Genomic DNA, 13,239 nt, shown 5'->3' with positions numbered 1-13,239 from the left:
CTCTGATGGGGGCCCGGAACCATGCAAGGTCGGCCAGCTGCAGCGATCGAGTCAGGTGCAGTTTCTGGTTAGGAGGTGGACTGCACAATTAATTCGATTCAATTCACTTCAGGATGGATTTGGACAACGGAGGAGCTGAACACCATATCAAACGGGGATGCTTATGGGTCAGGAGACCAGGTCATCACGGCCCTCCATCTACTTGATTCTTTGGCAACAAAAACCATGCAGACGTTGCTGACTAAACTTCCTCCCACTAGCTCACCACCAAAACCATGAGGCGAGTAACCTCGCATTCAGCATGACACACCAGCGACCAGGTTTTGGTTCGCCATTCACCGCATACAGCACGTTTACAAGCTTAATCTCGGATGAAATTATGCTTAAATCTGATAGATCGTACGCACCAACTTCTCGACTTGTGAGGATTTGGATCTCCAAATTGGGAGCGAGGGTACAGGGTCGCAACTGAAAGTAGAGCCCCTCCGGTCATAAAACAACAAATAAAAAATAATAAACCATGACGAACTGCCATTTTGACTAGTATTATCCTTTTATCAGGTAATCTTGCTAACTTTTCCTCGAACTAATTAATCCTGTGAGTTTGTTTTAGAGCCGTATGCAAAAAGTAAGTACTTGACGCAATGATTTCTTCAAGATTAACAATTATTCTTCTAACTTGGTAACGAAGCACTCTTGGTCATGAGAGTCTTCGTCACAAGCAGTAATTGACGGGATGCTGATGGCTGCCATCCAGTTGGTTGAAGGTGGTCATCAACGGTACCCCTTGCCCAGCCCCCTTAATTGGGACCTCCCGAATTAATTAAATTTCAGGTCTGCAGGAGAGTGAGGCTTTCTAAAGATCCGTTTTATCAGCAGCTTTCCAACCGGTCCACGAAAAGCATCTACAACAAATTTCTGGCGTACCATGACTGTAAAGCTTCCCAAGGGCACTCCCATGGAAGATGACCCAAATTCTGTGAGTATGAAATTAACAGCTGCCAGCTTTTGGATTTCCGAAAGACACCATTAAAGAGTATTGACCTCACAATTACTTGTAAATCCACACAACCGCATCCATTTGCAGACTGCAGACAATTAATGGACTTCCACGCTTTCAGCTTTACACTGGTAACAGAACCGAACTCGGTTGCCACGTAAAACTTGGTTAAAGATGGCATATGACTTGCTTCTAAAGGGTTATGCTCTGTTTTCATACCCCACCTTCATTGTGATTGGTCACCACTCTACACACCATAGAGTATAACATGAAACCAGTCTTGGAAACTACTTGTGCATAATTGTTTTCAATATAAAGGTGTTAGAATACCAGTAAATGCTAAGTTAGTCCAGAAAATCAGTATAATTCTTCCAAGTAAACAATCAGCACCCATCTAATAAAAGTTATATCAGTAGATGCAACAGGAGAAAATAGTCCATATATTTGCCTAAACAGTTTTCATGCAAGCGGAACATGCTTCATAGCAGTAGTAGAAGCAATATATAGCATCAAAGAAGAATCTATCAAAAGGCTTAAGGTAAAAAGGATAATGTATTTATAGCCACCAAAAAACGAAAGAAAAAAAAAGGGTGCATGGCCATGGATTTCTTACAATTTGAAAGATCCATCCACGATATCATAATACCTGATATGCACAAGGGAGACTAGATGACACATGAATCTACAGAACAGCTTCACAAGTTGCCTTGTTGTGCCCTGCAACTTTGCACCTGCTGCAGTGTCGTAACACTCTATTTGTCTTATCAGGATTAAATCGTTTTCTCTTTGGTCGTCCTGGTGGACGACGAGTTGGAGGAGGATATGAATTCGCACCGGAATTGAAGTCTATGCTCCCTACATCAGGTATCGGATGGATCGATGCTGAATATGTTAAATGATAGCATTCGGTCCTGAAATATCTTGAACAATAATCATATACAGATCTACCGACACGATCAAAGACTGCAATAGCATGCATGCATGGTAGACCAGAAATCTGCCACCGCCTACAAGTGCATTCCCAACTTCCAATGTTAACAACATAAATTGTATTGCCGCGTACCTCAAACATGGTATCGGAAGAACATAACACATTAAGCTTGCGGGCTTTAGACACTTCTTTTTGCAACTTCTGCTCCATAGATGGTGTTAGAGTGCTCTCCCATGCATTAGAAGACTCATGCCTTGCTTCTATCACCTCCATTAGCTTTCCCTGTATTGCATCGACCATCTGCACTACCGATGACTCCTTTTTTGCTGGTATCCAGTTATTAAATGAGTCGACAATGTTTGCTGAGAAATGGTCATATCTTGAACCTCTAAAAATGGCATCTGACCAATTTTCCGGCTTACTAGCCATCACCCAATCTGCAGCTTGACTTGACACATTCCTTAAGTTTTCAATGGAGGCATTAAAATCTTCAACTGTGCAGGCCTGAGCAGCACGAGTAAAATCTTCAACCATGGCATCTTTGACCTGCTGTGACCATAACCCCTTCCTCAACTCTCCTTTAAAATCTTCGATGAGGTGATGCAGACAGTAGCTGTGGTGACTATCCTCAAACACCTGAGGCACAGCTTCATCCAAGCCCTTTTGCCTATTGGACACAAAGGTAATGGCACGAGAAGTTGTGACAGCATATTTCAACTGTCCTAAGAACCAAATCCAGCTATCATAATTCTCATCCTCTACTACAGCAAAGGCAACTGGAAAGATAGCATCATCTCCATCGACTGAAGCAGCAGCTAACAACTTAAATTGATTATTTGCCTTTAATGGAATCCTATCAAGAAAAAGGAGAGGGCGGCAACCATGCTCAAAACCATGGAGAGAAGCATGAAATGACACAAAAAAGCGACGGAATTTTGAATCATGTGATGTGGATAAAATGGCAACACTACCAGGGTTAGTTTCTAGTATCCTTTCACAGAACCAAGGCAACTGATTATATGTCTCCTTGAGAGTATCGTATAGCTCTTTTTGAGCAACCTCCCTTCCCCGCCATACCTGTGAGTATGTTAAAGTCACTCCATAATCTTCATAGAGTTCTCTTACGAGTTCTTTGGGCTTACACTGTGGGGTTTCCTGTAATTTCTCCTTAAGAATACCTGTCAGCCATTGCCTTGTTGCTCGCCGCTGACCATCTTTGCCATTTCCTCCTCCACATGTATGCACATTATTCATCTTCTTAATCACAAATTTCTGCTTGTAAGATGACTCAGATGCATGCAACCGCCATGGGCAATTCTGCTCATTGCACTTTACGGTCACACGTGTACTTTCGTTCTTAATAAATTTGTAAACAAAACCTTTACTGATGGCATACTTGCATAATTGAGCACGGAAGTCCTTGACATTATCAAATTCCTGCCCCACACCAGTGATAACATTTTCCCAGAGAGCATTAATATTAAGTGGTCTAACATCTTCAGGACTGGCTAGAGAGGGAACAAGTGGGTAACTTGGCTCAACCAAAACACTCCCAGTTGCCCTGCAGGAACATATTTCAATTGTTATTACTCCTACAACATGTAGTGCTTCACATACTATAAAAATGAAGTAGTCTTGGACTAATACCTCTCATCAACTTCATCAACAGTGATTGGCCCCTGGTGTTCAATTTTATCTGGAGAAACAGCAGTGGCAACAACAGGCATACCCATGTTAGCTGCCATGATCCTAGATGCACTGTTAGAAGAGTAGAAATCCAGATTAATTAGACAAGCATGAAACTTGAATAATTTCAATGAAGAATCTATGGAAAAATATGAAAGAAATAAAGTGGAAAGAAAACAGGTATAAATCATGACACCAGTTGTAAATTAAGTTTGGCCCAAGGTATGTTAGCATCCAAGATAAATTAAAAAGGGTTAAAAACTGGAAAGACGGAACTGTCATTCAGTGGACGGATGAAATTGATAAAGCAAGCTCACAGATAACGTAATTTGTTGATAAATTATATATCCAAAAATAAGCATATAGCTTCCTTGCACAAAATCTATAATAGCCTGTGTTCACGATGATTTCGCAGAAAGTTCAAATATAAAGAAAAATTAGATTTAACCTACAAATACAAACCAATTGTCAGTTTCTTCGGCAATATTTGGCCTCTTCTGTCTGACATTAATAGCATTGTCTTCTGCGGCATTGGTGGCAGCATTGGGGTTACCTGAATCAGCTGCACGCATCCTTGCTCTAGTTGCCCTATGGAGACATGGATTCACCAATATCTCATGCAATGCCTTAGGTATGCCTGTAGTTCAATTAATGATAAGACATACCTGGTACCAGAAGTTAACCTCTTCCGTCTACCACCACGAACAGCAGTAGCTGTAGCAACAATAGATGTTCCCGAATCAGCTACATTGCTCCTAGACCTACAAAAGCTAACTTTTCCAAGTTCAATAATTCACTTTAAGGATAACTAATGAGTGTGTCATGAGTAGCTTTGTAATAAAATATTATAAGACAAGCACCTGTTATCGACCTTATTTAAGATATAAACCTCTGCTGTTGAAGCATCAGCACTGAAATCAACCATTCGTTGTAAATCCTTGTCGCTAGATACCGTGATGAGTATCCTTTTGTTGTTTGGAAGAAAGTACTTGATAGACATGCCACTGATGTCAATGTTAAACATACTGGTTAGTTCTGACTTAAACTCGTCAAACAGCATGCCTTGACCAATTTCCATTGCATGAGCTTCTCCACCAGTATAGGACATAGAGCCATCACTATTTGAGACAAATTCACCACCATACTGGCAAATGGCCACAATATTCCCCCCTGCCATGATCTCTTGGCAACCACCTGTATATGGCAAGTACAATAAAGGAAAAAAAATGAATAGCAAAATAAATGTTGTCACATTAACTGCATATTTACTTCTATAGAACTGAATATTCCATTGCCATGTATGCCCTGAATATCCTTCTTATGACTGCCAATAAAGAGCCTAATTGATTCCATATTCAAAAGGCATGGACGAACTAAAAGCCTGCAGGTCTTTGTGATAAGATCTAGACAGGACTACAGTATTCTGCAAATTATTTTTAAGTTCTGAGGTTCCTGTCACAGCAAGCGAAATGCCATAGCATCTGAAACACATGCAGCAGAAACCAGGGACAGAAAGGATCAAATTCACCACATGACAATAAGATTATCAGAGTATACCAACTTCTGGCAGATAATTATAGGGAATAATACAGTAGGACCAACATCAGCAGTCAGCATAAGTTCCTTAGATGCATGAGGAAAAGCCAGTATAGTGCTTTGCATTATAATTGTAGATTTTGCATAGAAGCACCTGACTGCTGATGTACACTTGTGTATGTAAGACATCAGATTTTCATTTCAGCAGAGATTTCGACCAAGATATCAGCTTGTATTGGTATCTGGCACAAACCAATACTATATATATTTAAAATTAAAGGGCAGCCCAGTGCATGAGGCTCCCACAATTGTGAGATTTGGGGAGGCTCAGATTACGCAGCCTTACCCCTACATGGGAAGGGACTGTTTCTGTGTTTTGAACCTGTGACCTCTAGGTGACAAAAGAGCAATTTTACTATTATGTTAGGGATCACCCTTGATAAGATAAAATCTCTACATTTATTGCTTGGTTGATATAAATTGATATAGTCTGAGATACTGGTTGATACAATACCAATATGTCACCTAGTACAATCCTACCATAATTAATTACTTTAAATGGTTTTTTAATAAATGAATATCAGATCAATGCCTTAAAATAGTAGGTAGTCTTGGTTTTACTATACTGACCAAGATGTTGGAATATTGAAGTTCCTTCCAAAATTTCCCTTCATTCTATCTTATTTGGGATAAACAAAGGTCTCACTTCACCTTGGGAACTGATCACTCATTGAGTCCCAACCTCCTTCTAGATCACCATAAACTTACAAAATTGGTTGGCAAGTTGAGAGGACCAATCTTACTGGTTGCTTTGCATAAGCTCATTCGACTACAAGAAATCCTCCAAGTTGACCAATGGCTACCTATAACTTTCAAATATCAATGCCCACTTCAATATCAAAGGCTCCTAATGAGACCCATAACAAAACCAGCAAGTTTTTTAGAAAGAACATCTTACTAATTTACCGAGTTCACAGGTCTAGCTGTTGGCTTATTTAGCCCAGAAACCACCTCATTAGTCATTAGGTTATGCCACTAAGTACACATCCAGTCACAAGTTAGTACAAAACAAACCCTAAACCAACAAGGATCCATCATTTTTCCCCAGGCCAGATTTCAGTTTCATCAATTAAAAAATTGTTTTGAAAAAGAAAGGTCAGGCGGCATGCTCATGACTTCTTAATATGCAAAGACAGCAAGTAGTTGGTGGAAGATAGTTTGGTGAACTGATACCATTTAGGGCCTGTTTAGGTGCTTGGGATTTATAACCTTAGGATAAAATTCATGATGGGATGTAGGTTTTGATCCTATAGAATTATTGGGAGAAAAATCCCAAGTATTACTGATCCTATCCTATGTTTGGATGATCTTCACTGTTTTATTGAATTTTCATAATCTTTTCCATTAATAAAAATAGTGTGAATTTTCTGGGAGGAGAAAAAAACTTGCCTAATTGAAACCAAGCGTATCAGAAGAAATTCAAACTTCTAGATTCATTTATTTAGAAGAGGTCATGATAAGAAGCACCTCTGGTTGTTGATTTTTCAGCACATTCTGATCACAACTGTCTGATAATAATTAAAACATTTCCTCTTTAGATTCAACTGTTTTTGGTTGTTGATAACCTCTCTTATCGCATCTTGAATCTTATTTGTCTCACTTTCACTTTTCCAATTTTCTCATTCTCCTTTTGAATGGATAAATTTAAAATTAGAAATTTTTTTGGACCGATTGATAATAAGTAAGAACTTCCCATGAACTTAAAGACAGGGGCAAGGTGTGTAACTAATGTGAAAACAGATATCCCACCTCTGAAGGATACAGACCAGAAGCATTATGGTGCTGGCAGACTGACATATATGGCTCCGCTCAAAAATCAACTTTTATACAGGTAACAAGTGAATAACTAAAAAAACTGGAGCATGATGAAGAAAAAGTTGACTAAGAGGTCAAATATAATCAACGGAGAACCCCACATCTAAGTATAAAATCCAAAAAAAAAAGGCACATAAAAAAAATTTGGCATTCATGCTCCAGGGAAGAAGGCTAAAGATCAACCTTTTCTACACCTAAATACAGAAACCATAACTAATAGCACAACATAATGAAGAAAACACTACTGAACACTAGTAAACCATTAGTAAGTGCTCTATTACTCAAATGTTCTCTGCAAAGAAGTCATTTCAAAATTCCCTTGCTACTTCCACCAAATGTTCAAACACCCTTATAAATATCATGCTCATTGTGGTTGTCGTAATGGAAACAAATGGCAAGATATTTGAGAAAAGGAAGACTTAAATTAGCAGTAGAAAAAGCCTCCTACACAGTTATCAAACAAACAGAACATATCAAACTTCTGATAAGGGAAGAATATGAATTAGCTGGCTTAGTAGGGCCTTGGCTGTCAATAACATTTGATCAAACAAGAGGCAGGAATGCAGAAAATAAGCTTCCATATGAACAGAAATGAAGGAGATCAAGAGGAGAAAAGAGAGAGGCAGAGTAGGACCTTGGATAGTGGCCAACTCCGAAGGGTGAGGAGTTGAGGGAGTTAGAGAAGGGATTGATTGTGTGAGACAGAGAGAGGGAGGTGAGTGGTGGGTGGCGATGAGAGAGAGAGAGAGAAAGGAGAGAGAGCTTACTTGCTCGAGGTCAGAGTAGCCAGACGGAGGTCAGAGAAGGTGGCCGGAGGTGGTCATCGGATGTTGGAGGCAGCAGCGAGAGGTGTTGATGGCCACCAGGTACCACAAGATGGGGCTGAGAAGAGGAGCCCAATAACCATAGGTTAAAAATAATGTCCTCTTGAGGAATTTATTTTTATCCTATGGGATAAGTATATTCCAATAGAATAGGTATCCTCAGGATTAATCGTCCAAACTCTCAATTCTAGTCTCTAATACATTTTTATCCTTGGGACTGTTAACTCCTGTAGAATTGACCTAAATCCTATGGTATCTAAACAAGGTCTTAAGAGTCGAGGTTGACGACTTCATATAGAAGCAACATTTCTATATGGAGGTATGCTATGAATTGCCTTAGTAAATATTCCTAGAAATCTAGATGAGAATTGACCAAAGTCATAGAGTTTTAAACTTTCAACAACAAGAGTTGGCCAAAACACTCAGAAAAAACACAGGTTAACAGGTACCATATGGCATCTATTACCTAAATTATAATGCTTTAGTGATTCGCGTAGAAAGACTATGCACATTTGTTGTAAATCTCAATCTTACAATAGGATCCAAATATTAAAGTTTGATCATTGCACAGACACTATAGCAACTTAAAACAAAGAGGAATAGGTTTGATCAAATACATGATCAAGTACAACATGGATTTACCAAGTATAATGAACCAATGAAAGACTAAAATTCTGCCAATTTAAATACATAACCCCAGATCTGAAATAAATTGAGGCAAAAAGCCTTTTCAATGACCTTACATCAGCCAAGCCCTCACTAGTACTTTCCTAACAAAAGGATTCACCAGCCTAGGTAAAATTTGACTGCACATACACATACAGATGTAAATGCACAATACACACATACATACAATAAACGCATACATGTATCAATGAAAACATGCACATAAGTAAATGTGTATGTACAATGCACGTGAAAACAAACAAAATATAAATATAAATCGCTGAATGATATTCAATGCAAGCTACAAAAAATAATATTAGTAGAATAAAATACACTTCAGTAAGATCCCATGTCCTTGATGTTATTGGAGAGAGAAATGTTTTAACTATGCATTGCTCTCATAAAAGTAGAAGAGCTATTAATAGATTTTCTTTAAAAAAGCTTTCTTAGGAATGAACTAAATGTACTGTTATTGCAGAGAGAAAACAAAAAAGGGAAAGATTACCATATGGGATTGGAAAATGTGAAGCAAATTGCTCTAACAATCAAAAGATAAGTTGGGCGGCTCCAGTCAAGTATGTTCGGTGAAAACAATTTTAAAAGCAGCCTTTTGGAAGCTAGCCGCCAGGATTTCAGGTGGGGTTGGTTGCGTTTGGATCTAACTTAATCTAAATCAAACCTAATGATGTCCATGATTTAGACCAAGATACAGCCCATTAACTTCTAAAAGGTCAGGCGGATGTGGATCAGGTCTACATTTTATGGGCTAAAGTTAAAAATTACAACTTGTTTTTGTCAGGTAGTCTGGTCCATTTGGGTCCGTATGGTTGTTTCAAAGTTCAATTCTACCATATAGACAGCCAATTTGATTCGAGTTCAGAACTATTTAATGGTCACTGGGCTGGTCCCCATTTTGTGCGTGGCTTGACTCTGAAGCGAATCATGTAAGAGTCAAACCAAGGGAGACTCAACATAGCGGTAAGACCATCAATCACTTTTTTTTTGAAAAAAAGGAAAGAAACAAAAGTGCTTCCATCCATGAAGATCATAAAGCAGAACAAATCTGATAGAAGAATGTTACATAATAGACACAGAACTTCTCCATGACTCCTATTAACAGACTATATGTTCCACTCCAAGAGGAACCAACAAGAAAATCTACATCAGACGTGCACTTAAAAAAAATTATCCGACCCTTTATTTTATCTCTTGTATTTCTCTTTTCCTCTTATTTGTCACTTTTTTCACCTTTCTTTCCTCTTTTCTCTTCTATTCCATTGCCCCATTACCCTACAGAATTATCAAAAAATTCCCTTTCCCTCCATTCCTTCTCTTTCATGTATGGGAGGAGCACATAAAAACCACCAACAAATAAATCTAATCCACCAGTGCAGCCTGTCGCATATCTTCTGCATTAATGAGAAGAGGATCACTCGTGAACAAAATAGAAAACATATCAATCCGGACAACATTAAAAATATCGAGTACAACAAAAAAGATATTTCTAGAACATAAAGGATAAATGTGGCTATTGCAGACAAGAGCTGTCATGGTGAAAAATTTATTGAATAAGACCCGGTTATGGTGTAATTGTCAAGAAAGAATCCCAGCAGAAGGAAACATGAAACAAATCACACAACGATATAGGCTTATCACACTAGATGAAATGTCAACTGCTTGGAGATACCCAAAGGAAACAGAATTTGCCTTCTATTCGGCATGGAAAATTAAGAAACACAACAATAATGTAAAAGGAAAACACATTTAAAAGAAGTTATGGGAGCACCGGTATAATCAACTCAATGAGACCTTGCAATACCCTACCAGTAGAGAAGTGGACGCAGCACCTGGCTAGTTGAAACCTCGAGTGGTTTGATCCAGCAAACTCGTGTGCCAAATATTTTGCAAGCAAGAATGAAAAACAAGAATTTGAAGACATTTGAATAGCTGAAAAATAAAAAGGCCTGATGGTGGCATCGGGTAGTACGTAACTACAAGCACGAGCACATCTTTCATTGGGGGTTAAAGAAATATAGCGAAAGTTCAATCTTTTTCTTCTCTTCTTTTAAATTTTATTGCTAATTCTTACCATTATAATTGTGCATATATAAAACCAAAATCAAAACCAACAAAGAACCAAGATCATCATATGAATACAACTTCAAATGACTGCCACTTTTAGCGCCACCGTACAAAATTAAACTGACATGCTCGTAGCAACGTATTTCCAATGAGAGTATAAAAAAAAAAAACACATACAAAACAAAGGCCAGAATTTAGTAGAATCTATCCAATCAGAGCCGGCCAGTGCGGCCAGTGGCCGTTAAACGCGGATTGGACGACAGAGTAAGCAAAACTTCTGCACGGCAAAACTTGAGTCAGATCCACATATTTTCGAAGAATTTGAACAGAGTCCTAGCAAAGAGGGTTAGGATTTTTCTTGTCTATCCAATAGTAGCTACTTCTGCTCTTTTTCTTCAAAGAGCACTTGTTCATGGTTACAGAGCTCTCCGCGATCGCTCCGTCTCAGAAACGAAAGGTTTTCGGATAGAAATAAGATTGCAGCAAGGGTTAGGGTATAAGGGAGGGTTTGGGTTTTGATTAAGATCGCATCTTGGGGTTAGGTTACGGTCTGGATTAGGGTGAGGTATGCTGAGGGTTTGCAGAGGAGGGAGACAGAGAGAGAGTCGAAGAGAGGAGGAGGAGGAGGAACAAGAGAACGACAAATAGGGGAGGGAGGGAAAGTGAGAGGAGAGATGGGGGGCGTACCAGCGGTTCGTGAGAAAGCCGGAGATCGTCGGAGGATGGCGCAGACCGAAGGGCGCGGCGGGTGGTCGACGGAGAGAGGAGACGCCACTTCGCGTCAACCGGACGAGAGAGAGGGGGTGAAAGGGGATACGACGAACCTGGGAGGAGGAGAGGAGGACAAGAGGAGCGGCCCCCTCGGTCTACTAATGGGCCGGAAAGCCGGTCTACGCGACCCGACCTCCCCGGATGGTCTCAACCCTCGACTGGAGCCGTTGATTTATATTTTTGAAGGCTAATTTAGCCTGGTTCATCTTTTTGATGGTCTTGATGCGTTTTGCTTAGATTTCGAACAAGAGCTGTAAATGACAAAAACCCCCTACGATACGCCAATTATGATAACATGTGATGCGCTCTAAGTCTGGACGATTTTTTTTTTTTTTTTTTTTTTTTTTTTGCTGAAACGGGTGCTTCATACAGACCGTGTATGAATACACCCAATAAGATCAAAATACAATATCTCACGGAGTGCCAAAGGCAGCTCCCCCTCCCCTGACCAAAGGGCGTAACCCGAATGGTGGGCCGCATAGGCGGCTACCCAATCAGCCGCCCCATTGGCCTCCCGAAATACATGCATGGCCTGGGTGGCCCCCCATCTCTCATCATCCTGACTATGTCGCGGATCAAGGGGTGGTCTGAGCTCTCACCCCTCAACCCCTGCTGAATCCATCCAATAACGGTAGCTGAGTCGCCCTCCAGAATAATCGGGCTGGTCCGCATCATCGCCCGTGCATGTCGAATCCCCGCCCAGGCAGCGTGCAGCTCAGCTCCCGGGACTGATGTAGCGAACAAGCGGCAGCCGCCTGCAGCCACAACTCTGGACTGCGGGTCCCGTATGACAAAACCTGCACCACCTCTCGAGCCGCCATCCAACACAGACCCATCAAAGTTGACCTTGAGGAAGCACGGGGGTGGGGGCTCCCAGGTGAAAAACACCGTCTGAGGAGCTGCCGGAGCAAGGGGGGAACCCCAAGTGTCCCGAGCTGTCAAAGGTCTAACTGTGGAAGGGATATGGCTGATCTCCGTGGCCTGTGCTCGAGCAAACTCTGCTACAAACCTCGGTGACACCCTACGCTGGCCGAGAGTACGAGCATTCCTTGCCAGCCAGATCTGAAGGGCCGTGCAAGTCGCTCTGATACCCTCCTCATGAGTCTGCGGACTCGCTAGCCACTGCCGCATCATACTAAGGAACTGAATCCGCGCACATCGGGCCCCCTGCGGGATCCCTGTACACTGCCATGTCGACATCGCCCAAGTACACTGAAAGAGCACATGGTCCACTGTCTCCTCAGCTCCGCACGTCCCGCACTCCGCAGGGATCCCCCAGCCACGCCTGCTCAATACTGCTCTCGTCGGAAGGCGGTCCCAGAACACCTTCCACAAAAAGAGAGCTGCCCTCGGGTGGAGGCCGGACCTCCAGATCCAAGCGCAATCTGACCCCGGCTCGTGCTCTGGCTGAATGGCACGGGATAGGTCTCCCAGTCTAACACCGGCCCGGCTCGAAGTGCCCCATACCCTGACATCCGGCCCCCCACAACCTGGAAGCGGGAGAGACCGAATCCTCACAGCCAGATGTACTCCGAAGAGCAGCCGTAACCTGGCCTCATCCCACTCTGCCCCTCCTGGTGCTAGGAGATCGCACACCCGTAGCCCCTCCACTGCCTCTGCATCTACCATGGTCGGCCAGCGACTCAGGGGAAGGGTGTCCACCCACGAATCACTGGTCACATCAATACTCTGGCCATCGCCAATCAACCACCTGGTGTGTGCTGCAACTGATGGCAAATACCTCCCGATCTCGCGCCACATGAAGGAGATTCGTCGACCGGTCCGTGCTACTGATGAGGCCCCCCGACCATATCTGGCTGCCATCACCTGACTCCAGAAACTGTGTGGCGCTAACACAAACTGGGCCG

General features: G+C 41.7%; 1 protein-coding gene across 3 annotated transcripts; it reads right to left on the bottom strand.

Moving 5' to 3' along the window:
* Positions 1 to 1,413: 1,413 nt before the first annotated feature.
* On the bottom strand, positions 1,414 to 11,479 carry LOC103714622. 3 transcript variants are annotated; one of them, XM_008801934.4, is made up of 6 exons: positions 11,288 to 11,479; positions 4,478 to 4,811; positions 4,283 to 4,387; positions 4,080 to 4,205; positions 3,579 to 3,689; positions 1,414 to 3,492 (listed from the first exon to the last, which is right to left on the bottom strand). In XM_008801934.4, exons 2-6 carry the CDS (start codon positions 4,792 to 4,794, stop codon positions 1,683 to 1,685), a joined length of 2,469 nt encoding a protein of 822 aa, XP_008800156.1. In that variant the 5' UTR covers positions 4,795 to 4,811; positions 11,288 to 11,479; the 3' UTR covers positions 1,414 to 1,682. The 3 variants fall into 3 exon arrangements, with proteins under 3 accessions (XP_008800156.1, XP_008800157.1, XP_008800158.1); XM_008801935.4 differs by having other exon boundaries at positions 4,283 to 4,378; positions 11,288 to 11,477; XM_008801936.2 differs by lacking the exon at positions 11,288 to 11,479 and having other exon boundaries at positions 4,283 to 4,378; positions 4,489 to 4,812.
* Positions 11,480 to 13,239: the final 1,760 nt, after the last annotated feature.

This window comes from Phoenix dactylifera, chromosome 11 (genome assembly GCF_009389715.1).
Source record: "Phoenix dactylifera cultivar Barhee BC4 chromosome 11, palm_55x_up_171113_PBpolish2nd_filt_p, whole genome shotgun sequence".
NCBI lineage: Eukaryota > Viridiplantae > Streptophyta > Magnoliopsida > Arecales > Arecaceae > Phoenix > Phoenix dactylifera.
The sequence above is the reverse complement of the archived record's forward strand: the minus strand, read 5'-3'. Positions and strand labels throughout refer to the sequence as shown.

Excerpts from the sequence above, each read along its gene's own strand:
- LOC103714622 (XM_008801934.4), bottom strand. The coding sequence starts at position 4,794 with ATGGCAGGGGGGAATATTGTGGCCATTTGCCAGTATGGTGGTGAATTT. Across the intron at positions 4,388-4,477 it reads TTAAATAAGGTCGATAACAG|CTTTTGTAGGTCTAGGAGCA; the intron begins GTGCTTGTCTTA and ends TGGAAAAGTTAG. Across the intron at positions 3,690-4,079 it reads GCCGAAGAAACTGACAATTG|TGCATCTAGGATCATGGCAG; the intron begins GTTTGTATTTGT and ends CTCTTCTAACAG.